Below are 20,760 nucleotides of genomic sequence, written 5' to 3'. Positions count from 1 at the left end.
AGGCGTTTGAACGAAAAAGTAGTTCATTAAAAATTTAAAAAAATAAAAGAGAGTGGTTATTGTATTTGAAACATATACACATTTAAAAAAAATTAATGTAACTTGATGAGAACAGAAGCGGAGATAAGGATTCAAATAAACCACTTCCGATTTATCGGATATCGTTTGTGAAACCTTGGGGAAGGACTTGGTCTTTGTTGCCATTTGAACCCAATCCAATCCGTTCTGATAGGGTTGTTTGTATCAGGCGAATACCTTTTCTACGATCCACATTGCTTTGTCTTCGGTTCGACTTGTACGAAAACGATATAATTTGTTTCGCGTGGGTGAATCAAATGTGGAATGAGGACAAAACCGGTTTTTCTCAAGCATCTTTGTTAATTCTTTTCCCATCTTCTCCTAATCAGCAACGTTACGTATAAGTGACCGGTGAGACAGTCGGGCGGTGCAGTCGATTTCCAGCCGTGAGCCGCATCGGAGGGCAGTGAAGTGCTTATAGTGTTTTGCTACGGAATCTTCAGGTCTTCCAGAATGATCACATTTAACATTTTAACGATCGTAGTGGCGCTAGCCTTGTGTGGTTGCTGCATGCAGCCGATCGAAGGTCAACAGCCAGACGTAAGATCCCAGACACGAGTCCCAGACCAGTGAAAGCTCATTTGAATATTCTAATTCCCTAACGGTACTGGACGATTTGTGTTTTGTTTTGTGTAGCGAAAATTTAGCATCGACTTCCAAAACGACACGTTCACCATGGACGGCCAACCGTTTCAGTTCATCTCCGGGTCGTTCCACTATTTTCGCGCGCTCCCAGAATCGTGGAGGAACATCTTGCGATCGATGCGAGCCGCCGGTTTGAACACCGTAATGACGTAAGTTTTAGTTTTCGTTTTCCACAAAAGGAGGAACTCTAACTAATCAATTCATCCGGTTTGTTTGAACGTCCTTAATTGTTTGTTCAAATCCCGATGGGAATAAATTTCCATTTAAAAGCTACATCGAGTGGTCCCTGCATGAACCATTTCCGGGCCAATATCGCTGGGATGGCATAGCGGACCTGGAAAAGTTTATCGAAACCGCTCAAAGCGAAAACCTTTACGTCATTCTACGGCCAGGCCCATACATATGCGCCGAGCGGGATATGGGTGGTTTCCCGCATTGGCTGCTTACCAAGTATCCTGCCGTTAAGCTGCGCACGTACGATATAGGTCAGCAAGCCCACAGATAAGCACGGCGAGTTCAACTGATACCCTCATTTTTTGTTGCAATTGGTCCACAGATTATTTAAGGGAAGTTCAGAAATGGTACAGTACGCTCATGCCACGCGTCGAACGATTTCTGTACGGCAACGGGGGACCGGTGATTATGGTTTCGATCGAGAACGAGTACGGATCTTTCCAAGCTTGCGATCGTCTGTATATGGAGTACATGAAAAATTTAACTGGTGAGGCGCGAACGCTTTTCAATTCAGTTAAATTTCGTAAATCAAATTACTTTCCTTTCTCTTCAGTTCACTTTGTGGAGGATAAAGCAGTTCTCTTCACCAACGATGGGCCCGAACTTCTGGAGTGTGGATCCATCCCTGGAATCTTACCCACTTTGGACTTTGGCATAAGTAACAAACCGGTTTCCGGTATCTTTTTCTCTACAGTTTCTAATTGAACTACAAACCCTTTTTCACAGCTAACAATCCGGGCCAGTTTTGGCAAAGGCTTCGAAAGTTTCTTCCCAAAGGACCGTTAGTCAACGCTGAGTATTATCCCGGTTGGTTGACGCACTGGATGGAACCGACGGCTCGGGTCGATGCCGACATGGTGGTCAGCAGTTTGCGCCTTATGTTGAATCAAAAAGTGAACGTCAACTTCTACATGTTCTTCGGTGGAACCAACTTTGGTTTTACCGCCGGTGCGAACGACGTCGGACCGGGTAAGTACAGTGCGGACATCACGTCCTACGATTATGACGCACCGCTGGACGAAGCCGGTGATCCAACGCCCAAATACTTTGCCATCAGGACAGCGCTTATCGAGGTAAACGATTCGTAAAGGGATTTAACGAAAGGAACATTAATTGTTGTATTTCCCTTCGGACGCATAGTACTTTGGTGACCCGGGTGTTCCGGCACCAGAAAAACTTCCCAAAATGTCCCTCGATACTGTGTGGTTGGAACGGCGGGGATCGCTGATATCAAAGCACGGCCGAAAGATGCTCGCGAAACAAATGGTAGCTGCACCCAAGCCTGTTTCGTTTGAGGCACTGAACCAACATTCTGGGTTTTTGCTGTATGAAACCACCCTAGCCGCAGGACTGAATCGCGATCCTTACACACTGACGGTTGAACATTTGCATGATCGTGCTTACGTGCACGTGGACGATGTAAGGGCTTGTTATGCTTATTGAAATAGTTTTGTTTTAAATTACATGAATATTTTGAACAGGTCTTCCAAGGTATTCTCTCTCGTGAAACTAACGTCTATTCCATGCCGCTGAGCGTTGGGCTCGGTACAAAACTGCAGCTGCTGGTGGAAAATCAAGGACGCATCAACTACAACATTCCCAATGACTTCAAAGGCATCCTAGGATCGGTAACGGTCGACAGCAAACCGCTGAATAATTGGACAATCACTTGCTTCCCTTTGGACAGCTATCAGTATATGGAAAACTTTTTAAACCAACAATCCAACGCCGATGAAGAAGACCTAAATGATGCTGCGGCCCAAATTTACTACGGAACGTTCATGTTAGGCAACGAAACGATCTACGATACCTATTTGTATCCGAGCGAATGGGGTAAAGGATTGGTTTTCATCAACGGTTTCAACTTGGGTCGATACTGGCCACTTGCTGGACCACAAATAACGCTCTACGTTCCTAGGCATATCCTGACGAAAGGTAGCAATCATATCGTAATGATTGAATACCAAAAGAAGATCCAGTACCCTTACGTTCAGTTCATCGATAAGCCGATATTCAATTAACCCTGTTGTTTCTCAAGTTCATAAAGCAAACATTTTATTTTTATACCTGCAATACATTTGTACACATCTACTTTAATGCAATAAAGGTGAAACAAGACTGCTTCCAACACAATTTATCTCCCGGAATGCATTTTAGCCCATGAGTTTTGAGATACTATTTTTGCAACAAAAGGTAAATACTATAGCACCTGATAGTAGCATAATAGAAAACCCTACTTTTCTAACAAACGTCTTCTTTGTTTTGCGCTTATCTTCTTCCTTTACTACCCTTTCGATGTCACCTAGCTTGGCGTTGATTTTCTCGCAAAGCTTAAGACACCATTCCGATGAGTAAATGGTGTCATCGAGCAACAAATTATTGGGGAAGTTAATGAAAAGCTTCAACTGTATGAGGTTCATCATAACATTGATCGATCGCAGATGTGCGGTGCAGTTTGTACTCACAGTCTGTACGTACTCCTCTGGTACAAATTCATCGCGCAAAACACTGAAAAGATTATAAAATAGTTAATGAACTGGGATAAACTCCTGCTAAGTATGTAAGTGGCCAATACCCATCATAGAGCCGCCTTTGGTTGGAGAGCTGCGATACTTCACTCAATACGTCTTGAATCGCCTTGCTGTTCGTCATTCCCATCAGTCGCAAGTCTTCCTCTACGAGGCCACTTAATTGGTCGTAAGTAACCGCACATTTTCTGAAAAGGCACAATTTAGGTATAGTTCTTTTGATCATTCGAAGCTTACCATAACAATGTACCGTAGTTGTTCGGTGAGGTTTTCCGTATCGTGATGAATACTAGACAGCACGATAGCAACAGGATCATAACATTCCACGAACGTTTGCTCCTCATACTGTTCTTCGTCCTCCATTTCAGATAAAAAATGTTATCAAATTAACAAATTTACATGTGTTTCACGGCAAACAAACTGCCGGTTTTATTGTTTATGTTTATTTGACAGTACGTTGCTAAACAAGAACAAGGCTACTACAACTTGCTTGCTGCAGGTCATATCACACTGTGCCAGGATGGCATATGTCAAATCCAGACTAGTGATGGGGAAACTGAATCCCTACAGGGATTAAAATCTTTCGATTTTCAGTTCAAGTTCGGTAGTGAATCAGAGCGGATGTTAGCAGTGCACAAGTTTCCTGAAAGGGTTAGGCTAGTGTCAGTGCTTTCTCACACGATGTTTTGTCGGACGTCAGGTGCGCCAATTTTTATGTAATTTTTTAAATTGTAAGACGGTTAAATGAATTTGATTATTTTTCTTAGATGGAAATCACAACTCCGAGTTTATAAAGTTCAACTTTGTTGACAGATAAAATCGGATGCGTCCATCCGATAAAATCAAATGATTTTGATTCTATCGTACGATAAAATCGTGCGAAGCTTGCAGCTGTCAAATCCCATACATTTTCGTCTGTTAAAAATCTGACGCAGTAAAGCACTGACACCAGCCTTAGCGGAAAAGTAAGGTCAGCTTGCGGCACGACCGCCTGGTCACGCCGAGCTGGAGCTCAGGTCAGACAAATCCTAGCTGCCGCACATCTCGTGCTGTTTGAGTCAATCAAGCGGACCACGAGTTCGTGTGTCCTGACAACGGAAGGAATTATCCCTCCCGTGGACGGCGGGTGGACATATGGCTTTTATAGCCGGTCCTAAAGGACGAGCCCCTTTATAGGAGTTCGGACAGAGTCGGTACGCCTCTGATTACGAGTAAGGGAACAAACGTTCGACTTAGCGTAGGAGGATATACTCCGACTCGCATAGCTAAAGTAGAAGAAGAAGAATCTTTCGATTCAAATCCATTCCGAGATCCGGATCTTTGAATCCGAATCCCAATCCGTCATATCACACTGTACCATCCTTTCAAATCTTGGCATATGTCAAAACAAGACCACGAAAAGTTTGTTGTGAAAAGTTTCGTAAATGCTATCCTGCAACAATTTTGTGTTTTTACTTGGTGTTCAACAAAAGATTGCTCGATTTGCTAAAGATTAAAAGAATGTAAGTGTTTAACTGCGCCGGCAGCGTCATAGAAGTGTGTTTCAAAAGGCGTTTAATTACATAGCACGCAATAGAAGAAGTTTGGTTATGGACTGACATTGAACTTTCGACGCCACTAACATGTCCTAACAGGATTAAACAAGTCCGTGCGCGAATAACACGAATCACCTATCGATTTACGGATTACTTGCAGCGAATCGACAACCAGAAACCAATGTGTGAAAGCTCGATTTCATCATGATCGACGATCCGAACTTCATCGATGTAATAGTGCAGGAGCTGAAATCTCAAGGCCTTTTCGATCAGTTCCGGAAGGAATGTTTGGCAGACGTGGACACAAAACCTGCCTATCAAAACCTACGCCAGCGTGTCGATGGAACCGTGAATAAGTTTCTCGCCCAGCAGGAGTGGTCCGATAACATCCGTTACAAGAATCAGCTGCGGGACCAACTGCGTAAAAACATAATCGAGTGAGTATCCGTGGAACAGTATTGTAATGATTTGGACATAATTTACCCTGCGATTACTTCCACAGCTCCGGTTTTCTGGACACCGGCGTCGAGCGCATCGTAGACCAGGTGGTGAATCCAAAAATATCGACCGTGTTTCAGCCAAAGGTGGAGGAAATCGTGTACAACTACCTCGGAATCGAAAAACCCAAATCTTCGTCGGTGAATGGCAATGAATCTAAACCGGAACTACTGCTGGAAGACCTCGAGGCCGTCAGTCCGGATTCGGATAAAAAATCGGAAGCTAGTGTCACTTCACCGCTGCCTCCTCAGCCTACGGAAAACACCGAGGAGGATATGGAAATCGATGAAGAGCTAGATGAATCGAAGGAACAAGATGACTTCGAATCGCCGGCCTTTGAACCGCTCGAGGTGCGATCACCGAGCAAGACCAAGGAGGAAATCAACGACTCCAATTCCTCTGCCATCAGTGGACTGACTTCGCAAGAGTCTGTTGAAAGTGACGACAAAGAGGAGGAACCACCGGCCGAAAAGCCACCCACCGATTCGAGTAATGCCCCACCGGTTGAAGAACTGGAAAATCCCACGACAAAGGATTCGGATTTCAGCCAAGAAATTGCACCGAACAATGATTCTCAACTTTCGCAAGTGTCCAGCAACAGTCAGCTACTAACAACGACGACGACGGTGCCTTCGACTGAGGAAGAGCCTCAGCCGCCTCAGGAAAATGAGCGCTTGGATATCACCGAGGAAGCACAAATGCCAACACTGTTCACCAACTCAGCAGACAAACCCTCGGAGCCGACAGAGGGTGAAGGGGATGATGCCGAAGATGGGGCCAAGAAGAAGACGTTCAATTTTGATAAAGATGAGTACGATTTCGTTGGAACTGGCCGTTCCACGGTGATAGTGCGAGATCATGAGAGCAGTCCGGTGAACTTAAACATTCATAAAGAAAACGACGGTGAGTTTCCTACATTACAACTGCATTCTTTTTCCCAAATATGACTATTTCATATTTCTTTCAGAGGAAGATACGCCTACGAAAACATCTACCGAAACTCCAACAGAAGCACCTACCAAAGATGCACAAGTGCCAAGCTTCTCCACGCAGGAAGACACTACATCGCAGTCGGAACATTCGTTGAAAATTTGTGAGGACACATTTAGTGATGACGACACTAAGGAAGAATCCCAATCGGCTGACGTCCACCACGACGCTGTACCGCGGAGTCCAATCAAGGAAAAAGAGCTTTCCGACGCTAGCAGTTTCAGTTTTAAAAGTGAACCGGAAAGCAAGAGTAAACCCGCAAGTCCTAAGGAGCCATCGAATGGGTTAGCTCCAAGGAAATCCATCGAATGCGAGCAAATCAATGAAGAACAAGATGAAGCGAAGGAGGAGGGAAATAAGAAAATTGAAGAACCAGAAGATCCCAAAAAGACACCAAATTCAAATGCGGAAGATGACCACTATGAGGAGCATTTAAAACAACAAGTAAAACGTCGCGCTAGCGATCGCGATTCCGATGACAGCAACGATAAATCTGCACCGTCCGGACCACCACCTCCATCTGGAGAGAGCAAACCGACCGAGGAAACTGCCGTGTCAACACAAGAACCCCCAGACAATTCGACGGAGCAGGACAAACCAACAAATTCCGGTGCTGCGGATTCCATGGAATCGTCCGAAGGACTACGTAACTTTGGTCGAACACAAGGCTCCGTAACACCCTCACGGGTAGATTCGTCCTCCTCGGGCATCCAATCAGGTGATGACTCGGAAAAAAGTCCCGAGTCGTTGAAAACGTACGCAAAGTCCGAATCGATCGTGCTTCCCGTGCAACCGGTCGTAATCGATCAGATGCTAACGATCGTCGAGGACTCACAGCTGGAGCGACTACTGAACGGCGATACGCCAACAAACGACGCCACACTAGAATCACTGCAACGCAAGTGGCAGTCGGCCGATGGCAGGGTACGCAAGCCAAAGTTTGCTTCCAACTTTTCCGAAGCAAGACGCCTGATGAAGGTACGGAAGCAGATGCAACGCGAGGAACAAAAATGCCGCGAGCAGGCGCTTGCCATGGCGAAGAAATACATCACCGAGAACAAGGTGATCGGTGCGCAGATGGCCGAGGATCAGGGTATTGAGCTGGAGTTCGTTTGCGATGGCAAACGGAAGTCGCCGGGACCGCTAATCTCATCGCCTGTACCAAAAGCCGAACCGGTGCAACCGAACGAATCCGACCCAGATCTGCTGTATTTCCCCGAGGAAGGGGAAGTGTTCCCGGTTAACGAAGCGCACCTGAACTTTTTGCGAACGCAAACGAACGGCCTTACCTTTGGACGGAACTTTAAGTTGGAGCATTACCGTAGTGAAATTTGTACTCTGTCGCCTGAGGTGGCCCAACCGGCCAAAAAGGCTACCAAGCGCAGCGCAAGCAAGAAAGTCGCCGGTCCGAAGGCGAAGCGAACGAGCAGTACAATAAATGGCGTCGCAAAGGAGTTGGATGTGGGTGCGGATAACCAGCGTGTGGCCTCGCTTGCCCTCCGCAGACAACGATCGATCAGGACGAATGCTTCTCACCAGCTGCAAGAGAAAAATACACCACCCTCCGTTGGGACGGATGCGTGAAATGGGTAATGGGTGAGCGATTTTCTTGCAAAGCCAGAGCAGGGTTTATACATGCCACTAAAATCTTTAGCAAAGACCAGTTAAGTGATAGTCACACGGTGTGGATAAGTATTTTTTTAGATGTTTGTTAGTTGATAAATATGTTCAGATGAATGAGTGGATTATATTAAAAGGTTGGTTCTTAAATACAAACCAACGACAGGAATTGGTTACAGAACAAAAAAAAATGGTCGCGTTACAGTTATGTCAGTTTTACTATTAACACTTGAGAAATTTCATTCCACCCTTCAACTTTCCGTGGCTTTCTAAAATTTCGATGAATCCATAAATAAGAGTATGGTATTTTAGAATGTATATTTGTTTATTTTTCTTCACATACCACAAGATAAGCACAAAAAAACATCATTTTACGAACATGCCTAACCTAGGACGCTGACAGACTTCCTTTATTTTCTTATCTTTCTATGATTGCTATTCGTTTAACTGCCCTCGGACGGCATTAATCTTACTGAAGCGTTCTCACATATTTTTTTCCATATCTTATTTTGATTGCATACATCCTTGCAACAGTTTATTTAGCGAAAGAATCCACATTCTTCCCTTCTTCACTCTGCAACTAAGAAAACCAAATACTGTTACCGTAGATGTAAGCAGAAAGTGTGCTCCTCGTTACGATTAATGGATAAATTTATTTACAACAAACATTCACACACGCTGATTAAATAACTTTTCCGAATTGCATCCCCCTTCTGTTTTGCGTTTATCGATTGCGGAATGACCGAGGTTAAGCAACGTGGGGAGGGTGGGGCGTTAATTGAGTGCTACAGCTTAGGCACACCGAGAAACCCGTGTTGTTGTGTATACTTAATCGCTAGTTTTCGTCCAGAAGCCAGGCGGTCAAGGATGGTGGGGGGAATGGTCCATTTTGTTTTTTGTTCCTGTGTTAAATACGTTATACAATATTCCCTAAAAGCCCTACTGTTATGGACCCCCTGCCGCGGGGGTGTCGGTGCTTATCTCTTAATTTTTAACCCCAGTAGACAGAGCAGCAGCAAACTAATGATCCACACGCCGACCGCTCCGTAGCCCATGTAGACCTGTGAATTGGTAATGCTCCAACCTTTCGTTAGAACGTTCCGCACCGCGATCGACGGGATGGTGAACGGGAAGCAATACGCGACGTACTGTAGATACTGTGGCATTCCTTCCAACGGCCACAGAATACCTGTGATGGAGCAAAAAAAGTGCGTTAATAGTATTCCTTCACGACCATGTACGGCACTGAGGGTTTGCTTACCACACAGAATAATCATCGGATAGAAACTACCGGTGGCCATGAAATTAGCTGTGGACTGTGCGTCGCAGAAGATCGATATAAGGAGACCTGTAAACAAAACCAGAGGATCGTTACATTATGCTCCAAGGTTAACACTCCACTCCCCACACACGTACCATATAACATTCCCGCAAAGCCCAAGAGCATCAGCAGTCCGACGACGGTAATGTTACTGCCCTGGTTCTGGGCGTCGAAGAGGAATGTTGCGAGCAGCACAATTTCCACACACTGGAGGAGCATGATGGACGTTTGTGTGATAATGTGCGCCAGCAGAAGCTCCAGTGCGGTGATGCCTACAACGAAAACAAAATCATCTCCTCGTAAGAAAGCTGCGGGAAGCCATTTTCCAACACGATTAACTTCGCACCTGCAACGATCGTACGGTCCCAAACTCCCTCCAGTCGATCGGTAATGAAAATGGTGGCGGTGATCAACGTTGCCAAGAAAAAGATCATCCTTCAGCGTGGGCATAAATTTAGACAAAAAAAAAATCAGTTCATCAGTAATTAACCATATCGAATGGTACCGACACTCAACACTCACGTCATTACGACACCCGGTGCCATGAAGTCGGTGAACTCTTCATCGAACGTGCCATAAATGGGCGTCTCGAAGGTGATCGGAATGTTGGCCAGCTGTGTGCTCAGCCGGCAGTCGGACATTAAACTCTCGGCAAACTCCCGGTACGTCTGAAGCAGCTTTTTCTCGAGGAAGAACGTTATCTGCTGGTCGGACTTGTCCAGGTGCACCTTGATCTCGGACGTCAGAAATGAACCGTCGTCCGCCTCCCGCACATTATCGCGAACGTCCTGCAGCGACTCGGTGAAGTTTTCCGCAAAGTGGATAAATCCCACAATCTTACCCTTCCGCGCATCCCGATACGCATCCTCGTACGTGTCGTAATATTCCTGGCGAGAAGGGACCGCAAACGAATGGTGAGTTTACATTACGAGCCAAATCCTGCACATTGTCCATACCTGTATTGCAATGCTCCGATTGAGTTTCTCCAAAAACCGGCATGACACTTTGTACAGATCGCATTCGTAGTCGTCCGTGTAGTAGGTATGGACGAGCGATTCGTTGAAGCACTGTCGGATGTTGGTCAGCTCTTCGTTCACGATACCAAGCCGTAGGCCCTTTGGGTTGCCACCGATAGCGATGTAGAAACTTACCAGTTGAAAGATCGGATACAGGAACAGAAAAACCATTCCACTGTGCGTGGCGCAACGACGGGACGGCGGGACAGGGATCCGAAAATGAAACGAAATTCCCAGTTAGCAATGCCAAAGCGAGCAAACTGTATGGCGTCGCAACGAGCTCGTTAGGAAAAATGCGTTCGCGTGGTCGAAAGGTGCCAGAAAATGGTGGAAAAGTGGTGATGCTGTCCAACGTCATGCCACGGTCTTTGAGTAAAACGGCGTCAGCTAGAAGAAAGGACTTACTTTTGGATCCAATTTTGAAATTGTCTGCTTGCTAGATATCGCACTGCGTGATAAAATTAAATTATCATCAAGCAAAGTTGTAGTGTGTCAAGTAAAAAGGTTATTTAAATTTCTTATGTTATTCCAGTCAAGGAAACAGTTCTACTTATTTACATGATCTATTGTCGGTGTTTCAATTAACGGGCATCAAATTGAAAGTAATTAGTAATCATTAAATAAAATTAACGTCCAGCATTCTCATTCCCTTCTTTAAATAAACGAGAATTTGGTATTCCATTGAAAAACACATATGTACAGTTGGAATTTAGCTTTTTAGAATTAAATATAATGCACAAGTCAAGTTAGATGGTTAAGGAACTAAAATTTACTCATTTGGGAAAGTGTTTAAGCTTTCTCTAGCTTTTAATGAAAATCTCTTAAAGCAAACGGAAGACAAACAGCGAACGATGGTCGCATTTATGCAAGACGACCTTGAATCTCAAGGTCCACAGGCTCGTGTCGGTGCATTTAACAGGTCATGGTCGTTCTGCAGAGTCCGTCGCTTGATCGATGATCGTTCTATGACAGATGAGTAATGAAGATGACAGTGAAGAAGTGCTACGACAGTGAAGTACGAGAGATATTAAAGGTTGCATTTTCGATTAGAACTGTCCATTTCACAGGACACAAACACACACACACACACACACATACACACAAAAACTATCACACATACACACGCACACATCATTCAAACTACTACTTCTTACTGGTAGCCCGTTGTTAGTGGAACGGGAATACCTGAACTTCGTGTTATATACTCACGCCGGCTGTCGGACCATTTGCAGGAAGTTCTTGGACAGGAGCGCGTTCATGCGCCGCTTGGTCGTGAAGCTGACCAGCTGCTTGATCGTGCTGGTGATCGGTTTCCGCTTCTCACCGAACAAACCTCCTCCCCCGCCACCGCCACCCTCGGCTGGCTTTTTGTCGCTGGTGGCTAACGCCGGAATGGTCTTCTTAACATCCGGTGCCGCCGTCACCGCCCGTAGCGCTTGCGTCTGGTGTGTGTTGCGGTCGGCCTCCTCCGAGGGACCGTGCCTTTGGCAGAGGTTCAGGAACGCCTCCTCAAGTGATGTGCAGGAAAAGCGCTCCAGTATGTTGCCCGGTGAGTCCTCGGCCAGCAATATTCCGTTCCTCATCAGGCCAATCTGTAATGGGACGATCGTCGAGGGACAAAATCAAAACCACCCGGTAGAGAGCCACTCTCCGTTCGGCAGAACTTACGCATCCCGCCTGCTTCGCTTCCTCGATGTAATGTGTCGTTATAATCACAGCCATTTTGCTTGTACTCGTCGTCTCCACCAGGTACTGCCAGATCTTCTCGCGCAGCAACGGATCCAACCCGACGGTGGGCTCGTCCAGGATGAGCAGCTCCGGCTCGTGGACCATGGCCGCGGCAAATGACACTCGTCGCTGCTGCCCTCCACTGCAGTTCCCAACGTAACTGTAAACCAGATATTTACTGTCAGCTATACTCCAGAACAACGCCTCGGTATAGATCCTCCTTACCGTTCATCGTCCGGTAGTTCCAGCAGATGCTTCAGCAGTTTGTAACGTTCGCGGATTTTCTCCTTCGACATGCCGTATATCCGACCGAAGTAGTAAATGGTTTCTTTGATCGTGAACTCCTCCACCAGTGCGATGTCCTGTGGCATGTAGCCGATTCGGGGTCCCGGTACTCCCGAGCCCGCCGTGCCCGGCGTTCCGCCCAGCACGTTGATTTCTCCATCGTTCAGAAACTTTCGCCCGACTATGCAGGAGAGGAGCGTCGTTTTGCCGCAACCGGAAGCACCCAGAAGACCGTAGCTGCGAAATCCCAACCCACAAGGACAAAGGAGATTGTTCGTAAGTGTTAATTTGTAGCTGTAGATAAACGAGATTGTAGATCGACTTTTACGAAGTGACCTGCTTTTCTCGTGAAGTAGAAAAAAGGATTTGGCAGATAAAACCATTTTCCATTTTCGATTACGTAATCGATGTGTCTTTAAAAAAATACAGCAATCACAAGTCTTTCCGCTTGTGTCTCCGATACGATCGATAAACTGTAAAACAAGGCTAGCACAAGCGACGTGGACAGCGATCGATAACGATTAGAAACATAACGCAAAAAGCTTAAGCAATCGTCTTTTTAAAGTAAAAACCCATCAAACAATCGATCAGAAGGAGGTCACGCATCGTAACGGCTTTTAAAATATACCCACACACATTTTTGAAAGTGTGCAGCCTCAAACATAGTACAAAAGGTGGGTGACTCACCATGTCCGGTAATTGGTTGTTTTCTTGCAAGGTTGAACGATTTGTTTCTAACAAACTCGTAACGCATAAAACTTTTTTTTTTATATATATATATTTGGACGGCCAGGCCGTATTGTACTTGTTGTACCGAAAATATAACATTTTTCTTAACCTACTGCTTAAAACTAATTGTAGCGTGGCATTTCCTCCAGCTAACAGCGGCTGTAACCTTATCCCGGGTTAACTCGGTTGTTGTTGGCGGATTGGCTGTGGATTGTGCGGGCGGGTTGTGCTGTGGTCGGTGCGGGCGGTCGGTGAGTTGGGCATAAAACTTTCAAACGTTTAACAAACGGTACAACAGTGTATGTCGTTGATAAATTCCATTTACAAGACACCGTTGGTCTGCAGTAGCTCATGTTTTTCTAGCACAAAAAGCGTCGCCCATAAATAAAAAAAAAACCACGCTCTCCATGTCACGAGGCACTGTTCCCCGCAGGTTTTATTTGCGAATGCACTTAATTATCTCACGGTTTAGAAATTGTTTTTTATCTCTTTTGTTTTTTTTCTATTTGAATCAGGCCACTGACTACTAATGGGCAGCGCGCGCAAGTGGTCAAATAATTAATAGCGCCCATTAATTGTCACCCTTTTGCGTTGGACAAGGTTAGAGGGCATATTAGGTCCACGATTTCGTCGCCGTGTTTTCGTTTGTATGTTAATTCTTGTGGGACATTCTAACAACTCACTGGCGAGTTGCACAGCGTTGCACTGCAAGCAAGCATTTGGTCATTAAAATTCATAAATGTCGTCATTTGAGAAAAACTTGAGGAGAGTGTTTTGAAATGCTGTTCAAACAAACTTAACATTTTTTTGGTTTTACATGAACTTTGAAACTCACTGGAATAGAGTTATAAAAAAATCTTATTTGGTGAAGAAGGATGTTGCTATGACTACAATATTGGCTTGTTTAATGATGCTTAATGAAATCCAAGTGTATCTTATTATAAAAAATCCTTAACGTCACGCTGCAAATCCTAACGCTGCTCCTACTTGGATAAAGTGACGCACTAAAATCGATGCAAAACCACATCTTTGTATGGAAATTCTCTAAACGCTCATCCCATTGCATTGCATTGATCGCCATAGCAATCAGTTTGCTTGGGGAAAATGAAAGGATCGCTATAGCAACCACAGTTGACCTGGGGAAACGTGCTCGATTGGAGAAATGGAAAACTGGTTTTTCAAAATGTTTCTAAATTTTGTAAAATGAAAAGAATAATGACGCCGTTTCCGGGCATTATGCGTTCGATTGATCAGATATATAAAGGAAATACCGGATGAATCTTTCAACATGGTTCCAAAAAATGTGCATCAAATCCGTGTTCAACATGCACGGGCAAGCTCAATTGAATCACTTTGCTGTATCTTTTCTAATACTGGTAATGCACGAACAATTCTTCGAAAGGTTTAAACAAGTTCAAAATGTCACAAAAAAGTAGAAAAATACTTAAAAACAAGTACATATGACAGAAGTGGAATTTTTAATCGCGATCAATTGAACAGGCGTTCACAGTGGCCTAGAACTTCACACGAACGAACGAAAGAATGAAGGTATTGAGTAGACACTTTGAAGCAAATATATTTTTAAATTGATTTGGTTTGTTATGGGACAGTGGGACAACCATTAAGTACCTATGGTTTGGTAAGTACCATTTTGTTAACAACGGGATTCAGAAAATCATCATTCTCACGTGATTTTAAAGTTGATCATATTTTTCCTTGAAAATACTGTACATACATTTTTTTTCAAACAAAATTAGACACGGTTTTTAAATATGCAATGGCCTGCAGATTATCTTTCTCATACCGGGATTTGGATTTTGCCTCTCTCAGTTTGATACAGGTTCAATCTTTTAACTGGACTGAGGCTTTACCACAACTTTAGTAGATTCTAATGCAAATTCCCCTTTCATCAACATGGGCCCGTGTAACCGGGCCGTTATACCTAGTCTCTTGAAAATTCAAATGTTAATCTATTGTCCTCCGTTTTCTACTCTTCATTATTTTATTTTTAAACTATTTAACCATGATATGATATCATAAAAAAAAAACAAATAAAATCCTTCTACACTCTCATTTTTTTTAAATATCAGAGATTAAACGTCTGCTTAAAATAGAGACAAACTTTAAACGAATCTATACAAATTGTTTACGAAATGTAATGCTTGTATTTTATTTATAACCATAAAGTGTCCAAATTAGTTGAAACAACAACATGGCACCATTAGCTCCATAGTTTAACCAAACCGAAAAGATGAGTCTTTGAATTCCCCAAAACATTTGACATATTTATGCCCCGGTCCCTCCTCCGCAACAGGGGCCCACAAGGGAGCGGGGTTGCAGGTCGCAACGGTCCTATCCGAACCGGTTCTACGGCACACGGTGCTGGCCATTAGAGCCATAAATCGACCACCAGCTCGTGCGTTTACGTAACTACTCTTTTGGCAATATCGCGCCGAAGCCTAAAGCGCGCGCTGTCGAAAGGAAAAACGCACCGACTCGCTCGCTGCTGGGTGAAAATTGACTGATGTGCCCAACAGGCGCTGGATTGATCGACTGTTTCCCCGTTGCCTTCCCTCCCTGTATCACCTTCTTGTGCCCCGTGTGTGTGTGTGTGGTTATGTTGGGCACATGTAACACACGACTTGCGTGATGACATTCCCCCCCTAAGCTGGGAAAGATAAGTCGTCGGTGAATTTCTGCGCGGTGACAATTGGTTACCGTACCATTCATCATCGACGATTCCGTTGAAAGGCAACGCAGTCGCTTATTCATCGTCGTTTCACCGGTCCAGGGTTGACCGGCCAAGCTTCCTGATGGCGATGAAGACGGGCGTCTGTCAAAGTGTTTTTTCCTCTTCTTTTCGGGTCTATCCTGTCCTCAACCCATACGCAGCGTTGTTGTGTGACACCGTGGCCTTGACACGTATGTACTCTTTTCTCAGCGGAGCAGTAAGGGAGACGTGAGGAGGATCGGGATCCGGTGACGGGGTGTTACTTTTCACCAACGTCGCTGTCCTCGATCCTTTGATGTTTACTCGGTGCGAATCATCATAAGCCGTGAGCCAAAAGGGAAGGACACGCATGAAGTGTGTTCCCTTAAAAGGAACGCCACCCTATTATGCGCCACCGCAAACCGACATGTCCTGCCCACCCCGCCCCAGGGCTTCCCCTACCGTCGGTGAGGCATAACGAGAGTTCGTTCCGGCAATTGTTGCGTGAAGTAGTAAAGTAGATGAACTTGAAGTGCGCCGAGCTGTTGCAAACTGTGTGGCGACAATCTGACGCAATGCTGTCCCCGAGAGTGTGGTATAATTTCCTGATATTGTAGCACAGGTAGAAAGCCAACGATCAACAAGGGCGTATGAAAATACGCCCCACGTTCGAGAGATGTCCAAGATGGAACCACCCGGACCGATGGCCTCGTCACCGGTTCCGAGTGTGCCGGAGAGTGCAGCCGGAAAGCGCAGTTGCCTGCTGGCCATGAAACGGAGTTCTCAATGCCATACCGTCGTACGGCGCACTCTGAGGATGCATCGGCGCCGCCCGGCGGGTTGAGGTAGATTTGCTGGAGAACTCTAGAAGGAGCATCATTTTATTATGGTGTGGCGTTTTGTAACAGCGCTTGTCGAGCTGGAGGACGCCCACCTTCCGGCGCGCGGCTCGGGTATGCATCCTTGGCGAGCGAGTCGACCACAAGAAACTCTTGAACTTCAACTTCACGACACGTCGAGCCACTTTCCCCAGGGCCGTCCGTCCTCTCGGACTCTTTGGCGTCCCAGGGATGCCCACCTACAGTTGCCTTGACTTCTACCTAGATCTGAGATAGACCCGTTAAGTTTCCCTTTTGATTGCTTCAACCGATCGGTTTGGTGAATTCATTTTCACCCTCGCCTCTTATCGCGCCAACGGATTAGAAGGGCTTGAGCGTTGAGCTAAGTTCATTAAAAATTCTTGCTCCACACCAAACTGACCTCCCCTTGCGATGAGCATCGTTGGGGCAATGCCGAACCGTTTCTACAAACCTCACCGGTACCAGATTAATCTTTTCCGATCGAAATCGCGAGTCCGATACCTCGAAATAGGATAAAGGAATTTCCAGACGTTTCCTTAGTTGAAAATCATTCCGTCAGATGTCTGTCACAAACAGCTCAAAAACGAATTCATTTCTCTGCTAACTTACATTGATCCCCGGGTAACGCTCATGTTCAGGTGGTTCAGTACGATCTTTTTGTTGGGATCCTTAGCCTTCCCATAGAATTTGTAGCCGGATATTACTTCCACCGCCGTCATCTTGGAGCCGTTTTGTGGGTGTTTGGGGTCTACGGAGAAACGAAAATAAGAAATAAAAAGGAATTACAATTTATATTGAAAACATTTTCCAAATACACCCGTTAAAAGTGCCAGTCATAATCGTAGATTCATTTTTCTTAACAACTCATAACGATGATGATCTGTTCGTCGCTTCGGCCTCAAGCCTACAGTAGAACGCAGTTATACGTTCATTCTCGTAGGTAATAATTCCGGTGGGGGGGGGGGGACATAATTTGTCTTCAAATATTTGTTACTCAAGTGGATATCGTCAATCTTTGCATCGGCCCTTTTAAACCGATCCTACTCAGCCCAGATCCACCCCACCCTCTCCATCCCGACGCAAGAAACCAGGCTGATGATGATTGCTTTTATAATTAGCGGCTTGCCGCGATGTCAACATTGGCTTGTTTGATGCCTTCGGTTACCATTATCTTCTCCATGTGAAGAATAGGCAACGTTCTACTTTATCTGTGTGTTTGTATGATTTTTGCGTTTTGATTTTCTGATCTTAAGACTTGGGAGCGTAAAAGAGCATTATGCACACCGTATAATTCAATGCATCTACCTTGTTTTGGAAATGTAAAAAACTTTTTGTTGGAGGATGTTTAAAACGCCCCATAAAAAATCCTCTAACCAAATAGCAGAAGTTTTCTATTAATCGTTGACATAAATGATCGTGCGAAGCAAGCCATGATATATAACTTAAAAGAACGACCTTTCAATCATACGCAGCTAGAATAACTCGCTTCGACCTATGATTATGATTAATTGCGGAGTTTTATAAGGAACAAGGAATACATTCGCAAAAAAAAAAAATCTACAACCACTGGCAAGGCCATCATAAGAATTCTGAAGCATTATTTTGAACAAACTCCAGCCTTCCTCGTTTCCAAGCCATTTAAAAGCGTGTCGGCATGTTCATTCAACATCATTAATCAGATAGTCATACTTTCATCCTCTTTCATGATTTGTCTCTTCTGTTCCCGCGACCGTTGAGGTCGTTCGTTTGCAGAAATCGCGCACACAAGGAAAGCGAAAAAGCAAAAGTGGTTTTAACCATTCCGAAGCGGGATTGAAACAAAACTCGTTCCTTGTCTTCTCCACCCCGTCGGTTTCCCGCCCCGCGGGTTTCGTCCGTGCTGCACCCCACGGCAAGGGTCATTAACCAGTGCGCCACTAGGTCAACGAATTCGGGCCGTTTAAGATCTCGACGATGCGCACCATTTCTGCCACGTTATGGCCTCGTTCGGCGGACGCAAATAAAAGTCGCACTCTTCGCTAAGCTGCGTGGCGTCACCCGGGTTGGTGGCGAAGATGTGTTGCTCTTCTATGACATAAATCCGAACCGCTTGTGCAAGAGGGAAACGAAATGCTGACCATTTCGGTTTGGCGCTTTCGGGTGCAGATTAGGCGAGCCGCACGTGCTCAGCCGTGCCGTGGATTTCACGTTCGCTTTCGTTCGGCTTTTCCTGCTTTTTCGCATCTCGGCTTGTGACCTTACTTTATGTGCCCCGTGGGCAGCATTTGATGTTTTATTCCTGCTTTCATTCACCTTCGTCGCTGAAGACGTCGACCTGTTGGTGGGTCACACCGTAAAGAAGCTGCGTGTTCGCGAGCGCAATCCAATTTATTACTTATTCACGCGTGACAAGTTCGGCACCTCTGACACAGAAATAGCAGTTACTAACGTTTGGCAGCTTGTGAACATTCTCGCCAAATCATTTTCCGATTCCCCGCCACCGATTGTTTGTTGTTTTAACAGGATTAGTTAGAGGTGCGATCGCACATGCTAGATATTAGCGGATCTTTACCCACGCCCCACTGAGGAACGTGAGCTCGGATCGCACACCTTCGACAAACAGTGCTGCGATTATATGATCTGCCAGCAGGTCCTTGTGCAAATCCGCGCAAATATTGTTCCCAGTAAACAGTCGTTCTCGAAGGTGCGAGCCACTCCTCACATCGATCGTCCGGCGCGGTGGATTGGTTTATGTAAGCCCCAACTCTCGTCGTCCAACTCGTCCAATCATCCCCGATATGTGGTCGCACTTCGGATGGGTCAATATTTCGCCCTCCATCTCGTGCGAGTTATTTGGAACGTTGTCGGAGCCGCGCTTGCCTCGCCGAAGATGATGTAAGTGGCGTTCCTATATGGCGCATTTTTATTTTCATTTTTGTTTTGTCTATGTTTTATTTGCAAGATGGACGCTCGCCGCCATTTCTCCGCCGGTTTCAGAGACTCGGTTTGCCCTCCGCGAGAGCGCACCGCGGTTAGATGTCAGCGCAAACCGGGCTCGCAGCTTGTTCCAGCTCCGTTGTCCTTGGGCGCGACATACGCATGCCATACCGTGCCAGTACATCGCCACCTTCGTCGACGACGATTAATGAAGCAAACTTGAACATAATCGCTCGTTCAAGGTCGCCGCGTACGTCTCCACCAACGGTGATCGCGGTTCGCAATGCTAAAAACGTCGCCCCAACGTGCCTGGTAGCCTAGTGCTTGCACCATGCAGTGCTAGTATGGTGGGTAAGTAGTAGCCGTTTGCACTTTCCGGCCGCCCCGCTAGGGGGCGCTGGCCTCGGTGGCTCGGAAGGCCATAAGCCGCCAGTCGATCGATCGATCATCGTACCACGAAAACATCCAATGAATTGATTCACTATTTTTTTGCTATTTATCAAAAATAAGTAGCTGCTTCGCAGAAGGGTAACCGCTTTTTTGATTCTAACTCAAAGTTGGACCGTGTTTTCCTGTCGCATTAGAAAATAAGTTGAACAGAACATGATAAAAACAAAACTGATGTTCTCAAACAAATACTTTGTCTTGTGGTCATTTAAACTGTAATTTTCACATAATTCAAAGAAATATAAAATTTCTAAAATCTACACTATTCAGCAGATTTTGCTATAATAATATAATTTATTTTTCCTTTTCTAGCATCAACATAAATCTAACGAAATGAATCCTTTATAACATCATCCCAGAGCGTGCACAACATGGCATATTATTGTAGATGAATTGAAACATAATATACATTTTAATAGGCTAACTAATTGGGTATGTAAAATTACAAACTCTTATGATTTCCATCCTATTAGGAATTAATTTTCTGTTTATTCCTACCAATCCATTGCCCAATTCCTTGACTCTCTGCCAAGCAAACATCGTTGCAAACTGGTCTACACTGGTGGACTTTCGAACTTCAACCCTTAAACTACGCATTATAAGCGTGTTTATGCAATAGA

At 45.2% G+C, this 20,760-nt stretch overlaps 4 protein-coding genes across 4 annotated transcripts; 2 read left to right on the top strand and 2 right to left on the bottom strand.

The window, feature by feature from the left end:
* The first annotated feature begins 531 nt into the window (after positions 1–531).
* Positions 532–2,978, top strand: LOC131284530 (beta-galactosidase-like). The gene is made up of 8 exons (XM_058313388.1): positions 532–618; positions 715–872; positions 994–1,208; positions 1,280–1,444; positions 1,511–1,615; positions 1,684–2,030; positions 2,098–2,376; positions 2,439–2,978. The coding sequence occupies exons 1-8, from the start codon at positions 532–534 to the stop codon at positions 2,976–2,978; spliced, it is 1,896 nt and encodes a 631-aa protein (XP_058169371.1).
* A 16-nt stretch (positions 2,979–2,994) lies between these two features.
* Positions 2,995–3,887, bottom strand: LOC131287188 (uncharacterized). Its single transcript, XM_058316216.1, has 3 exons — positions 3,736–3,887; positions 3,533–3,673; positions 2,995–3,465 (listed from the first exon to the last, which is right to left on the bottom strand). The coding sequence occupies exons 1-3, from the start codon at positions 3,846–3,848 to the stop codon at positions 3,111–3,113; spliced, it is 609 nt and encodes a 202-aa protein (XP_058172199.1). The 5' UTR covers positions 3,849–3,887; the 3' UTR covers positions 2,995–3,110.
* Positions 3,888–5,186: 1,299 nt separating this feature from the next.
* LOC131286402 (biorientation of chromosomes in cell division protein 1-like 1) lies at positions 5,187–8,302 on the top strand. The gene is made up of 3 exons (XM_058315349.1): positions 5,187–5,457; positions 5,523–6,421; positions 6,486–8,302. The coding sequence occupies exons 1-3, from the start codon at positions 5,225–5,227 to the stop codon at positions 8,090–8,092; spliced, it is 2,739 nt and encodes a 912-aa protein (XP_058171332.1). The 5' UTR covers positions 5,187–5,224; the 3' UTR covers positions 8,093–8,302.
* Positions 8,303–9,105: 803 nt separating this feature from the next.
* On the bottom strand, positions 9,106–17,502 carry LOC131287253 (ABC transporter G family member 20). Its single transcript, XM_058316288.1, has 10 exons — positions 17,387–17,502; positions 12,419–12,715; positions 12,134–12,353; positions 11,675–12,057; positions 10,406–10,640; positions 9,972–10,336; positions 9,796–9,884; positions 9,545–9,721; positions 9,390–9,476; positions 9,106–9,317 (listed from the first exon to the last, which is right to left on the bottom strand). Exons 1-10 carry the CDS (start codon positions 17,494–17,496, stop codon positions 9,106–9,108), a joined length of 2,175 nt encoding a protein of 724 aa, XP_058172271.1. The 5' UTR covers positions 17,497–17,502.
* Positions 17,503–20,760: the final 3,258 nt, after the last annotated feature.

This window comes from Anopheles ziemanni, chromosome 3 (genome assembly GCF_943734765.1).
Source record: "Anopheles ziemanni chromosome 3, idAnoZiCoDA_A2_x.2, whole genome shotgun sequence".
NCBI classification, from domain to species: domain Eukaryota; kingdom Metazoa; phylum Arthropoda; class Insecta; order Diptera; family Culicidae; genus Anopheles; species Anopheles ziemanni.
This window is presented reverse-complemented; position numbering and strand designations above follow the sequence as displayed.